The sequence below is a fragment of the Pistacia vera genome, unplaced genomic scaffold (genome assembly GCF_008641045.1).
Source record: "Pistacia vera cultivar Batoury unplaced genomic scaffold, PisVer_v2 Contig587, whole genome shotgun sequence".
Taxonomy (NCBI): Eukaryota; Viridiplantae; Streptophyta; class Magnoliopsida; order Sapindales; family Anacardiaceae; genus Pistacia; species Pistacia vera.
This window is the reverse complement of record NW_022196431.1, coordinates 1-14,508: the sequence shown is the minus strand read 5'-3', so window position 1 is coordinate 14,508 and position 14,508 is coordinate 1. Positions and strand designations below refer to the sequence as shown.

General features: G+C 34.5%; 1 protein-coding gene across 1 annotated transcript; it reads right to left on the bottom strand.

Annotated features, from left to right (window-relative positions):
• Window positions 1-9,467: 9,467 nt before the first annotated feature.
• On the bottom strand, window positions 9,468-11,184 carry LOC116109687 (protein phosphatase inhibitor 2-like). The gene is made up of 5 exons (XM_031395915.1): window positions 11,071-11,184; window positions 10,558-10,603; window positions 10,239-10,351; window positions 10,027-10,164; window positions 9,468-9,950 (listed from the first exon to the last, which is right to left on the bottom strand). The coding sequence occupies exons 2-5, from the start codon at window positions 10,563-10,565 to the stop codon at window positions 9,916-9,918; spliced, it is 294 nt and encodes a 97-aa protein (XP_031251775.1). The 5' UTR covers window positions 10,566-10,603; window positions 11,071-11,184; the 3' UTR covers window positions 9,468-9,915.
• Between the last annotated feature and the right edge of the window lie 3,324 nt (window positions 11,185-14,508).

Below are 14,508 nucleotides of genomic sequence, written 5' to 3'. Positions count from 1 at the left end.
ATTTGGCCTGATTCCGACACCGATTGACCAACCCAACACCACCATCAGGATCCTCTCATCTCCCTCTCGAAAACCCCTCTCATCTCTAACTGTTTGCTGCCACCGTTCGTCGACCACCGCGCTTAATTTGTTCGTGTGCTGCAAGCAAAATTCCGGTGGTTTTTCGACTCCAAAATCCCACCACTCACCACCATTAGCCTCTTCACTTCCTCCTGAATAAAACCCCTACCAACATTGACCACCGTTGCTTCCCAATCACCGGCCACCACCCGTTGCAATTCATGACTAAACCAACAAGCCAACCCAAAATCAATCCAACCCAAAAAACAACAAAAAAACTTCGAAAACAAACATAATCAACCTCTAAATCGATCACACACCCACAAACTCCGTGTAAAATCCTGAATCAACCTCTAATTAAATCTAATTTTCACCAAAATCGCAAAACCGTAAGGGGAGTGACGAACGGCGAATGACGAGCAACCATGTTGGATCTGTTTGGGGCTTTTTGAGGTGGGATGTTGGTGAAGCTATTGGTGGTAACAGGGTTGATTTCCAGCACCGGGAGAGACCAGAATTTTGCTTGCAGCACGCGAACAAATTGGGCGCGGTGGTCGACGAACGGTGGCAGCAAACAGCTAGAGATGAGAGGGGTTTTCGAGAGGGAGATGAGAGGATCCTGATGGTGGTGTTGGGTTGGTCAATCGGTGTCGGAATCAGACCAAATTGGGCCTAAACGGCGATCGGGTTTGGTGGGTGGTGGTGGTGGTGGCTGGATGGTGAGGGTGATGGTGGTTGGGTGGGGTGAAATAAGAACCAAGGGCAGAATGGTAATTGCAAAAATCAAAATTTAAAATTAACTTACAGTGTTAGTTTAAGGGTGGGAATATGAAATAAATAGAACCAGGGGTATGAACTTGGGAATTGGCTAAACCTTGGGTGGGAACATGTCGTTTGCTCTTGTTATTATGTAGAATGTTGCGTACCATTGTTGTCAAGTGATGGCGTGGTGGTAGAGATGACAAATGGACCTGGGTTTTCGAGGACCCGCCCCATACGGGTCGAGGATTCCCTCTTTTTTTTAGGGATGGGGACAAGCATGAGGATAGTGGTCCTCGATCCCACCCGGACCTGTTGCCATCTCTATGTGGCGGTTGCAATGATTGAGATTGTCAAGGGAAGCCCCTCCTTCTAACGCTAAAATGTTGTTACGAAATCTCGCAATGACCAAAGATATCCAATTGATCTTGACAGAATCGGATAAGATGACCGCGTGATTATAAATAATCAGCAAGTAAATTGAGAATAAATATGCAAAATGATTTTTTCGACAAGTTAACTCTCAAGTCTATGTCTTCTGTTATCTTATTAATATAATTGTGATTACAAGAATAATTTCCAACTCTAAAATTGCTAACCCCCTTACAATGATATTGAGGGGGTTTAAATATTGCTAGGTTAATAACTGTTACCAGAGTGTTTTTGGGGATAATGGCTTGCGTTTTGGGAAGTTAATCCCATGATATTTGGTGTAATGATCCTATCAAGATTGTAGAGGGTTAATCTTGTGATCTTCACCTTGATTTTAGGGGATAATGCTTGTCCAAAGAGATAAGACTCATCAATGGTTTGGAACATAATTACCTAGCAACTTGCTTTACTTCTTATTATAGCCCGCTTCTGTCTAATCGTCGTCTCACAAGTTACTCCGAGCTACAACTCGATCCAAGCTACAACTCGCTCCGAGCTATTGCCCGCTCTGAGCTGTTCACACATTCTCGTACAACACTAAATAAAGACTAATTATCCAGTCAAACTCTACGAATTATGAACCCAAAACTCATGATGCACAATATTTAACCAAAAATTGAAAAAAATGAAGTCAAAGAAAAATAAATTTAAAAAATTGATGTGGTTGAGGTAGAATGGACATGGTTATCTTGGCCAAAATCGTGGCGGCTAAAGGGGTCGTGTGGTCTGTCATACCTTGAACTCAACCAAGTAGAAATTGTCTACTTTGGGCTCCTTCTCAATCCTCTACATCCACACCTAACCCTTCCAAAACTCACCTTCCTTTGTCTTCACAACCCTTCAATCAAGAAACCCTCCAACAATTGACCGAAGGTGCTTGGGAGAGTTGGACCGACGCCATCTTCTGGCAATCCTCTTGCGATTACTCTAGTGCCTCCCTTTTGGGCTGGGGTGATGACTACTATAAAGGGGAAGACGATAAAGGCAAAGCCAAAATCAAAACTTCACAATTGTTGTTTGTTTTAGAGTTGTTCTCTGTTATTAATTTGGGGGAAAAAGTATTAGGGATTTGTGTTTTAGGGTGTAATAGTATTTTGGGAAATAATATTTGGGTTGGGGTGCTAAAACACCGGATCGGATCAAATATTCGATTTTTTCCAAACCCTAAAACCCTAAATTGGTTTATGATTCGAAAATTCGGATACCCCAATATTGCAATACGATATCCGATTCGGATTTTCAGATATCTGGTTTTTTTGGATCAGATCAGATAGCAGATCCGAATCGGATATCAGGTTTTTTGCACACTCTTAGTATTATTGTGAGTTTTAATAAAATAACCAAAATTTCCAGGGTTTATAGTAATTAACCAAAATTTCAAACCCTATACCAATATAACAAACTTCTTTATTTAAATACTATTATACCTTCATCCCCAACCTCCCAACACTTAAGCAAAACCCTATGATTGTCAAACTTTCATCTACAATCTCTCACACCAAAAACATAATATCAAGCAAGTAAAATCACTAAATCCAAGTAACAAGATTAATCTTTAACTTAAAATCGTTATACCCTTTCAAATTTTCATTTTTGATGTTAACTTAAAATGATTGTGTCTTGTTATTCACTCTTTCACGATTGGTGTAACTTAATAAACCAATTGGCTAAAAAATATGTCAATGAACAAAATGTTTTATGATAATAGCGTAGAAAATTAAGCCAACAGAGAAAGACAAAATTTGTACTTTAAAAACACCAATTGACATATTTTTAAAACAATTGGAGTAATTTTTTACGCCAACTAGTAAACTTTACAAGAGATTCCCCACTTGGCGTATTTTCCATCGCTAATTAGAAAAATAACACCAAGTGTCGAACCAACTACAATTCCTTAAATTCGACACAAACAGAACCAACACACTTTTATTCGCATCAAACACAACAACATTCACACCACGAACACTCACAACCTCCATAAAAATACAAACTTTCACAACAATAATCTCATTAACCTAAAAACCGTAGAAATTTAAAATCCAAAAACCTTAACTTAAACATACAAATCTTAGATAAACTCAAAATCTAACAACTTCCTTCAAAGTGCAGTGGTTGACTTCGCTCTCACCACCAATATCGCCCAAAAATCAATCAAAGTGTAACCAAAATACCCACTTTAATCAATTTATACCGTGATTAATGCAATAAGGAAGTGAAAATTCGAAAATAAAAATCGGCTCCAAACCCCTTTTTTTCTTTAAGGGGAGAATAGTTGAGGAAAATTTATTTATATATGAGAGTAATTTCAAGAAAATGACCAAGTGGTTAAATAGGTATAAGGTTTGGAATTTTGGTTATTTATTAAAAACCCCTATTATTATTATTATTATTCTACATTTCATGCTTGCGGCCTAAGCCTGAGCCTCAAAGAACCAAGAAATAATATTATAAACATATATGGCATACACCAATTGATTGATACTCTTCCTATTTAAAGTTAATTTTATGTATATTTATTAATAAATTTAAAATACTATAATTCATGTCTTTTGAAATTGTATATTATTGATACATGATTTTGACACTCACGACTACGCACGTGCAAAATGCTATGAAGTTTTTTTGAAAAGGTAAGTATTTTATAGAAAAAGTGCTATGAAGTTACACGTGAGGTGATTATAAGGAGTGTTTATGGTGTAGTGATGATGTTTGTTTGTTAACATGTAAATAACAACTTGATAAGAGAGATTTTTAGAGTGGTTCAGATGATATACGCAAGTCTTACGTCTATTATGATTGTATTTATGATTTCCTCTATGATCGTTACTGAAGAATACAAAGAAAGCGATCTCTCAAGGTTACAAGATTGAATTGTTCGAAGAGAATGACAAGCCAGTCTCTTTCTAGTAGAGTGATTTTGCTATTTTTTCTGTAGAATAAGTGGTTTTGAGGAGTAAAGCTGCCTATTTATACTATTTTCAGCTCAATGTGATGAGTATTTTTGCAAGTTGCCTTGAATTGATGAAGATCTTCCTCCATTCTGATTCGTTGTGAGCTTTCATGCATATCCTTAAATTTAATGAAATTGCGGTAGTTGTCTGCACAAAATATCTTTCTGAGTCGGTTTAAGGATCAAACAACTATTATGTTTTGGTCTTCAAATGCTTGGTGAATTCTGATTGGTGAATATGCATGCTGAGATCTGATTGGTGGAGAAGTCTGCTGAGTCTTGATTGATGGAGATGATGTTAGCATATTATTTAGGCATAACATATATTATTTTATATTTTAGGACAATCTTTATTATTTTTAAGAGTAATGCTGTTTTCCCCCTTTTTATCCAATAAAACCTCAATTATAAAATGTTTCATAAATTATAATTTTATCCTTAACTAAAATTACATAAAACCATGTTTAGTTACTTTGAGAAAAAAAAAAAAAATCATATTATAAACATTAATTTTCTTTTCAAGCATCAACTCTATTTTAATATTTGATGCAAAACAAATTTGGAAATTTTAAAAATTGTATAGAGTATATGAAGTAATGGGAAGAAAACAAACTAACTGAGAATGACAGAAGATTAAGAAGTAAATTGTAATCAAAGTTTTAAAAGTTTTTTTTTTTTTTAAATAATTTAACTTTAATAACTAATTATATTTTAAGTGACATCTCCACCTCACAATTTCAAATGTGCTGGAGATATATGCAACATATAAGCACTAATAAGAATATATATATTTTTTTTACAGTCAACTAAAGATTCAAATCATTTATAAGTTTATAGTTGCTGTAATGAGTTGTGGAATTCTATACAAGGAGAAGTACAAAAGATAGAAAGTAAGGAGAAGTAATTATAAAGATAATTAAAAAATAGAAAGTTTTAGGAGTCATTCGGTTGATATTGACCAAGAATGAGACAAGTAACGTGCCGAAGGAGACAACCATAATAGGGTTGATGAAGATCTTGTCTGATATGTATGAGAAGCCTCTTGCTAATAACAAGGTACATCTTATGAAAAGATTATTTAATCTTAAGATGAGAGAAGGTGCTTCCATGACAGAGCATATGAATGATTTTAATACAATTATTAATCAACCGTCGTCTGTAAAAATTGATTTTGATGAAGAAGTTCATGCCCTAATTCTTATGGCCTCCCTACCAAATAGTTAGGAGCCTATGAACGCAACAATTAGTAATTCAATAGGTAGTGCGAAATTAAAACTCACTGATGTCAGAGACAAAATTCTTGCTGAGGAGGTTCGTAGGAAAGATTCGGGTGAGATAACATTAAATGCTTTGAATGTTGAAACAAGAGGCAGGGGCTACAATAGAAATTCAAACCAAGGCAGAGGAAGATCAAAATCAAGGAACGGAAGAAGCAAGTCCAGGTTTGGGAAAAAATAGAGTGCTAGAATTGTGGCAATAAATGTCACATACAGAGGAATTGCAAAACACCAAAGAAAGAGGAGAACAACAATAACAACGCCACCAATGTTGTAACTGAGGAAGTACCATATGCTTTACTTTTATTTGTTGATAGTTTTATTAACTCTTGGGTTTTAGATTTAGGAGCTTCATTCCATACCACTACACACCGTGTAATTCTAGAAAATTATATGGCTGGAAATCATGGAAAGGTATACCTAGTAGATGGAGAACCTTGGATATCATAGGTATGGGTGATGTTAGGTTGAAGATGAAAATTCGAAAGGTAAGGCATGTACCAAAATTGATGCACAATCTAATATCAGTTGGGCAACTTGGCGATGAAGGGCACAATGTGTCTTTTCTAGGTGGTGTATGGAAAGTTACTATAGGAGCCATGGTGGTTACTCATAGAAATAAAACTGGAACTCTTTACATGACTTCTAGTTGCAGAGATTCAATTGCAGTCGCAGATGATAGTGTTACCTCGAGTTTGTGACATTGTAGACTTGGACATATGAGCATGAAAGGAATGGAGGAGCTTTAATCAAAGGGGAAACTACCAGAGTTAAAGTCAATTCATCATAGTTTGTGTGAAAGTTGTAGCTTTGGCAAATAGAGAAGAGTAAGTTCTTTCAAAAGAGCAAGAGAACCAAAGGTTAATAAGTTGGAGTTGGTTCATACAGACGTGTGGGGACCTGCTCCTGTGTCATCCCTTGGAGGCTTAAAGTATTATGTGTCGTTTATTAATGACACGAGCAGAAAGGTATAGGTTTATTTTTTGAAAAATAAATATGATGTTTTTGATACTTTAAAAAAGTGGAGAGCCATGGTTGAAAATGAAACAAACCTAAGGGTGAAGTGCTTGCAATCCGATAATGGGAGAGAGTACATTGATTAAGGGTTCAAAGAATATTGTGACAATAATAGGATCAAGATGGAGAAGATCATTCCTGCAACTCCTCAAGAAACATGAGATTGCATGCTAGACTACCACAGACATTTTGGGCTGATGCAATTAATACTACAGCTACTTGCTCAACAGAGGAACCTCTGTTTCCGCTAAATTGCAAGATTCCATAAGAAGTTTGGAGCGGCAAAGAGCTAAATTGAAGAGTGTTTGGTTGTTTAGCATATGTTCACATTGACTCTACTCTTAGAAGTAAGTTTAATGCTAAATTTAACAAATATTTTTTCACTGGTTATGATGATGCTGAGTTTGGTTATCGTTTCTGGGATGACCAAAATCGCAAGATTATAAGGAGCAGAGATGTCATATTCAATGAAGAAGTGATGTACAAGGATAGACACAATATGAAGTTAAAAAATCTAAACATGGAAGTGAAGAAGCAAGAGGTAGTTCCTTTGAAAGACTTCCCAAGGAATAACATGCAAGACAATGACCAGAAAGATCAAGATAATATAGCTCCAGAAGTTGAACCACAAACACCCGTGTTTGGACCTAGAAGATCTTCAAGGACTATAAGACCACTACATAGGTACTCCCCTTCGTTGTATTATATTTTACTAACTCATGGTGGTGAACCAGGGTGTTACAAGGAAGTAATGCAAGTTGACGACTCAATCAAGTGGGAGTTAGCTATGAAGGATGAGATAGACTCATTATTAACAAATCAAACCTGATAGTTGACAAACCTACCATAAGGGAAGAAGGCATTGCAAAACAAATAGGTTTATCAACTGAAAGATGAACATGATGGCAGCAAACGATGTAAAACAAGACTGGCCGTGAAAGGATTTCAGCAGAAAGAAGGCATTAACTACACTAAAATTTTCTCTCCAGTTGTCAAGTTGACTACAATAAGAACATTTTTTGGGTTAGTGGCAAAAGAAGACCTTCATCTTGAGTAGTTAGATATAAAAACAACGTTTCTTCATGGAAAACTGGATGAAGAAATTTATATGCAACAGCCACAAGGTTTTAAAGTACAAGGAAAGGAGAGAATGGTGTGCAAACTTCAAAAGAGCCTATACGGGCTAAAACAAGTGCCTAGACAGTGGTACAAGAAGTTTGATGGGTTTATGTGTAGTAACGGTTTCCTCAGATGCCAAGCAAACCATTGTTGTTATTTCAAGAAACTTGGTAATTCCTATATTATCCTAATACTATATGTAGATGACATGTTGATTGCAGGGGCTTGTAAATATAAAATAGACAAGCTGAAAAGGCAATTGTCAAAGGAGTTTGCTATGAAGGATTTGGGAGCTACAAAATAAATCCTTGGTATGAGGGTTACCAAATAGAGCTAAAGGTTTCTTGAAGCTGTCACAAGAAGAGTATGTGAAGAAAGTACTCAATAGGTTCAACATGGATAGAGCAAAACCAATAAGTACTCATTTGTCTAGTCACTTTAAACTATCCAAAGATCAGTCACCTACAACAGAGCATCAACGAGACTACATGGCCAAGTTACCTTATGCACCAGCGATTGGTAGTCTGATGTATGTCATGGTGTGTACAAGGCCAGACATAGCACATGCAGTGGGAGTTGTGAGTAGGTACATGAGTAATCCAGGAAAGCAACATTGAGAAGCAGTAAAGTAGATTATCAGATATTTGAAAGGTACTAAAGATTCAACATTATGCTTTAGGAAGTCAGACTTAGAGCTACAAGGTTATGTGGATGCTGATATGGTTGGTGATATTGATAACCGCAAGAGTACCATAGGTTATGTCCTTACGTTAGGTGGTACAACAGTTAGTTGGGTTTCAAAGTTATAGAAGATTGTTGCTCTTTCCATTATAAAAGCAGAGTATGTTGCTATGAGAGAAGCTAGTAAGGAACTAATATGGTTACAATGGTTTCTAGAAGAATTGGATCAGAATTATGAGAGGAACACTTTGTATTGTGATAGCCAAAGTGCAATTCACCTGACAAAGAACCCAGTCTACCATGCTAGGACAAAACACATAAAAGTTCATTACCATTTCATACGCTCAGTTTTGGAAGGAGTTATAGAAAATCCATTTGATATATTTACAAAGATAGTTACCATTGAGAAACTGAAGTTGTGTACAATTTTAGTTGGACTTCTCGTTTGAAGAAAGAAAAGTTGATGCCACTGCTGATGGAAGTGAAGAATTTAAGACATGTTGAATTAGTCTCAAAGTGGGAGATTGTGGAGCCAAATTCAATCCAAATTAGAGTTGGATTAGGATATGGGTTTTCCTAATTTGTGTTTAAATAGAACTGTTTTATTTTAGGAATACAATTGGGAATAGAATCATAATTGTATTAGGAATTAAAACATAATTCCTATTAGGATATGAGATTTGAATCTTATTAGGAATAGTGTCTCATGTATTACCTATAAAAAGGGGTTAAGTGCTAGAGTTAGATTTCACAAAAAAATTAAAGACAAAACCACAACTAGAGAGTGAAAGCCACCAAACAAGGTCTAGTGAGTGAGTGAGTTAATTTGTGAGGTTTGTAAGAGATTCTTGTAATTTTTTTTTCTTCTTCTTCATAGTGAAATTCCGCAGTGACAAAGTGGACGTAGCTCTTATACGGAGAGTGAACTATTATAAATCTTGTGTTTGTGTGTTTGGTTATTTGTTTGTCATTTATTCGCATTATTTTTCACTTTTTGGGATTTAAAATTTGCTAGTATTCAATTAAATTCTCCCAACAAAAACTTATGCTTTTTAATACAAATACATTAAGATAAATCTGAGCTTTAAATGAATTTTGAATGCCAAATCATTGTTAAAAGGACCTTAATTTTGGAGTGTTGCGCAATCGACATCGCATTGACCAGCTTTTAACAAGCCTTGAAATTGGCTTGCTATATGCCAAAACCTGAGCTTGTATTTTGGCTTTGGCCATATGATAAGAAGTAGACGTTAAGCTGGGGCCAAAATATGCCCGATTGTGACGATGTTCCACAGTCTTCTCCACATTCCAAACAAAAAGAAAATGCTTTTACAGCTAAGGATAATCAATCATATGGACAAGCTTTCTAATAGTAAATTACATGAGGTCCTCTTAATTAAATAGAATTAAAATGTCCCTCAATGTTTAGTGTTTTGAGAATTTCATCACCACCATGAATATAAATTTCTTTAAGTCACTGGGTTGAGATTAAGACGGGGATGCATTGCATATTCTTTCATGATTAGAGTAATCGTCTAAATCTTCATAATCCAGAAAGGACCCTTTTTGCTTCAGTTCTTTCATTTTTTTGAACTCGTCATAATGAGCTCTTCTCTGCTTTTAAAACTTAATAGCACGCGGTTGTTTTACTGAGCCTGGAAACAAGTCATTAAAAAGAAATATTTTATGCATAAAATTAATGTTTGCAACTAAGGTAAGTTTTAGAACCACCTTCTTTGTCCATGGCGTCCCCAAATTGCGCAGAACGGTTTTGAGTTAAAGCTACTTTATTCAGTGCAATCCTTACAGCTTCAGCATGTGCAGCATAACTAATTGAGTCAGAGGAATCCGATTCAGGGGAAGAACAACCTATCAAAATTATAAATAATAGCATCAAATCATTTCAAAAGTAAAAGGGGTTTTATCTAGAGCTTATTCCTTACCATCTTCTCCAAGAATTGGGTGATATGGTGTCTTAGGTTCGTCTAATTTTTTCCTTATAGGTTTATTTGTGTTGATTTCATTGAGATTCGCTTCATCCCACCGTACTCGTCCCCTATACCCAAATAATTGTACACAACATAATAAATGATATAAGGAATATTTTTCTATCTAAACCTAATCTATTATCAATTTAGAACAAGTATTTGACATATTCATATGCTTATCTTTGAACAACAATCAACCATCGAAGGACAGTTCTTCAGTAATTAATTATGTGAAATGATAAACAGAAGAAGTAAAATGGGTTGAGTAGCTTACTTCATCATTTTGTACAGAGGATATATAACAAGAACATGCCAATTGGCTGACAAAGAATGAAGAGGCTCAGTAACTTGAGAAAATATATTATTAAGCAGTAATACTTGTAAATCTAATACATCATCAATTGATCATCAACAATATATGACAAAACACAGTGGACAAAAAATGGAATCCCAGCAGACAAACGGCGAACGCGAAATCTATATTTCAAACTTCTGAGTCTGTGACTCGTTGGAGTTGATAATAAACACACAAAAACCATTTTCACTAATTTAATAATAAAAAAATCAAATAGTTTAAATCAACAATCTCAACTAGTCACGAATAAACATGTATCTATAGACTGTATATAAATAACAAAACGCAAAGAACCAACAAGAATCACCATTCATCGTCCCCTGATCAGCTCTTTAATTTCATTTAAGCTACTGACACCATGAACACCATTCAAAACTGGTATCAATAATATATGGATGTTCTTGAATTTTTAGACATAGGTAGAGATCATACCTTTGACAGTAACAGAGGCAGAGAGAACTTCGAAATGGGTTGGGAATGAAATTGGATTATTAAAAGAAATGAAGGAAACAAGTTTGTAGTGTAGGCAGCTTGCTTTAGCATCTATTTTTGTTTATTCGTATTGAGCGGTCCCAAACTTATTCACAAACTATCCTTTTCTTTTTTGTTGCAAGGAAGCACTTGAGAAACGACTGCGTAAAACGGATTTAAAGAAGCTGGAAGCTTCGAATCTGCCATGCACGTTGCTCCGTTACTGTTCCGCGACAACACCTGTTACAATTTTCAGTTAAAGATAATATTATTTTGTAAGAAAAAGGATCCGAATAAAGGTGGCTTCAGTTTGAGATGACATTTCATATTGAATTGAGATGACAAATGAATCTCACAAATCCTAACGTGTTAATTGAGATGATAAATGAATTTCACAAATCCTAACGTGTTAATTGAGTCGACAACATCACGTCACCACCATACTTAAGGTACAAAATATTTTGATTAGATTCAAGAAATAACTATTCAAAAAAATAACCGTTCCTCTTTAAGGAATAACTATTCTCGTTTCTGAAAGTAACAATCACTATGTATGAAGAAACGATAATTCCTTCATAAGGAAAGACCATTCTTTATTGAGGAAATATCTTTCTTTATCAAGAAACGATCATTCGTTCCTAAGGAATGACCGTTCATGTTTAGTCAAAGTTATCAGTTAACGTGTTAATGCCAACTAGGTGCAACGTCGATTTATGAGAGAAAATTTGTGAGATTCGTTTATTAGCGTAGTAATAGTATTACGAATTAAATAATTATTTTTAAAATTTAAAGAATAAGGTTATAATAATTCAGATTGGAATTGTAATATTATTAGTCATGAATCTATTTAATACTAGAGAAGATAAGAGTTAAAATAATTTTTTTTTAATTTAAATAAAAATTAGTTAAATATTTAAATTGATATAATCTAACTTAGGCACGAGATCTTTTAAATTAATTTTTTTTTTACTTAAATTAAGCCACAATTTTTTTAGTCATTTATATTTTACAATCTAATGGATGTGAGAAAGAATTTGGAAGTAATTATTATGTTTTTCACCTAAGCAATTCATACACCGTTGGATTGTAAATGAATCTACGATTGAAAATTTATGTAAAAAATTTAAATAAAAAATTTAAGTCGAAAAATCACATCCCTCTAACTTGTCTAAGCTATATTTAAATGAGACCAAATTGTTAGACTTTTTACATTATGGTCCTACACTTTTAATATAATTTCATTACGGTCCTACACTTTTATGCTGATGTGGATTTTAATGTAAAAGTGTAAAAATCGTGTCTCTTCTCTTGAGCAGTTGTCTTTGATGGAAAGACAACTGCATATAAAGGAGACTTTACAGGTCCCCATTAGACGCAATTTTATATTGATTCCCAAAAACCATCACCCAAAATTGCAGTCAGTGGAAGATCCTGTAATTCATAAAGGAGCAAGAAGATCAAAGAACAATTGCTATGGCTGGAGGTTTGTCATTTACTTCCGCATATATTCCATGGAGATTTTAAACTGAAATTGATTGTGTTATCAATGAATATTGGAATATGTATGTGTTTTACACAAATATTTAAACAAAATAAAATTATGATCTTGACATAATTCTAAAAGTCATAAAAATTATCCTTGACTAAAAGAAAATTATATTATAAAGCTCTTTGTAAATAGAAAACAAATTTCTTTTTCTTTTTTAGAAAGAAAAAAAAAAAAATTCCAAACACAAACAGTTATCCATTTGAAGAATATTCTTAAATAGCTTAAAATTGTAAGGGTGTGGTTATAGCAAATTCCCAATCTAACCACTTATATGCTTTTGTAATGACAAAATTATCCTTGTAAATGATTTTATATTGTTTTACCTAGGGGTGGAAAAACCCGGTTGACCGAACCGGTTTATCCTATATTTGAACCGAACTGGATTTCAGTTAGGTGAAACTGGACCAGTTTTTCACTTAAACCGATTTGTAACCAAAATGAAAATTTAGTTTGGTTAACCGATTTTTCAAAATGGCTTGGACCAGTCGACCCAATTCAATAAAACCTTTCACTTTGGCCCAATTTACTATAGCTCAGAATGCCACTCACCCACTCAAGACAGTCTTTGATCGGACCAATAAAAGGGATACCATAGTTTCCTTGGATTTTTCAGATTGGAGGTTGAGTGGCAAGTTGAGATGGTGAAACCGTGGTTGGTGGTGCTTGTACATATGGCTTATGGTTTTGATGATCATGTTTTATGTGGAGTATGGAACTGAAGTTGCAGAGAAGGAAAAGATAGAGAAGTGGATGTCATTTGAATTGCAATATGTATTTGTAGAGAGAGTGAGAGAGAGAGAGATAGGAATTTAATAAAAGAGAAAGATGAAAAACCAAGAAAGAAAGAGAGAGGTATTTAATAAAAGAGAAAGATAAAGAAATCAAGAAAGAGAGAGAGAGAAAGAAATCGAGAAAGAGAGAGAGAGGCATTTAATAAAAGAAAAAGGTGGAGAAATCGAGAAAGAGAGAGAGAGAGTGGTATTTAACAAAATAAAACGATGGAGAAACCGAGAAAAAGAGAAGTATTTAATAAAAGAAAAAAAAATATTTTTTAAAAACCGGTTTAGTAATCTGGTTCCGGTTAACCGGTTTATTTTTTTCTAAAAATCGAACCGAATATTCGGTTTATCCATTATTCCGAACCGAATCCCCAAAAAAACCTAATTTTTTGTTCAGTTTCGGTCTAACTTTTTAGTTTAGTTTGGTTCGATTTTTGGTTTTTTTTTCCCTCCTAGTTTTACCGGACAAAATGACATCTAATCGATGTTTTTTTTTGTTTCTTTCTATGCATTAAATTATTTGACTAAATACGATCTTTTATAGTCTATGTGGAGTCTATTTATAGTATATTTTATACCCTCAAATAACAAACTTTTTTATTTTTTATTTTGGTTAACTATATCGATGTGGTTATAATTAGTTTATAGCAAAGGATGAATTATTCTTAAGAAACTCAAAGTCCTTGAAAACCATATGTGAGTGTATAGTAGTCACGAAATGACGTTGTTAATATGCATCACTCATCAGCATTAGGGATGTAAAACAGTAATAAAAGACCTGGAACTTGCCCAGATTGGCCCGGGTTTTACACACTTGCGTCCCGCCAGCCTGGGTTTGGCTGACTTGATAGGTGGGTGTTGGATTAATTTATTAACGGTTATTATGTAACTTTCATTGAAGGTTGTCGAATTATTGTTAGGGCCTCTTAAAACTTTTTAGAAGACTGTTTGTAATTTTTTAGGGGGCTTTATGTATTTTAAATTGGGTTATCTGTAATTTCACAAAATTTCAAATAAATTTCCGAGCCCGGGCTGGGCCTGGACTTTCTTGCTAAAGTCCGGGCCTAATGT

Coding starts and splice junctions, on each gene's coding strand:
- LOC116109687 (XM_031395915.1), bottom strand. Junction 10,165..10,238: donor CCCAATTCTTGGAGAAGATG/GTAAGGAATAAG, acceptor TAATTTTGATAG/GTTGTTCTTCCCCTGAATCG. Junction 9,951..10,026: donor GGACGCCATGGACAAAGAAG/GTGGTTCTAAAA, acceptor ACTTGTTTCCAG/GCTCAGTAAAACAACCGCGT.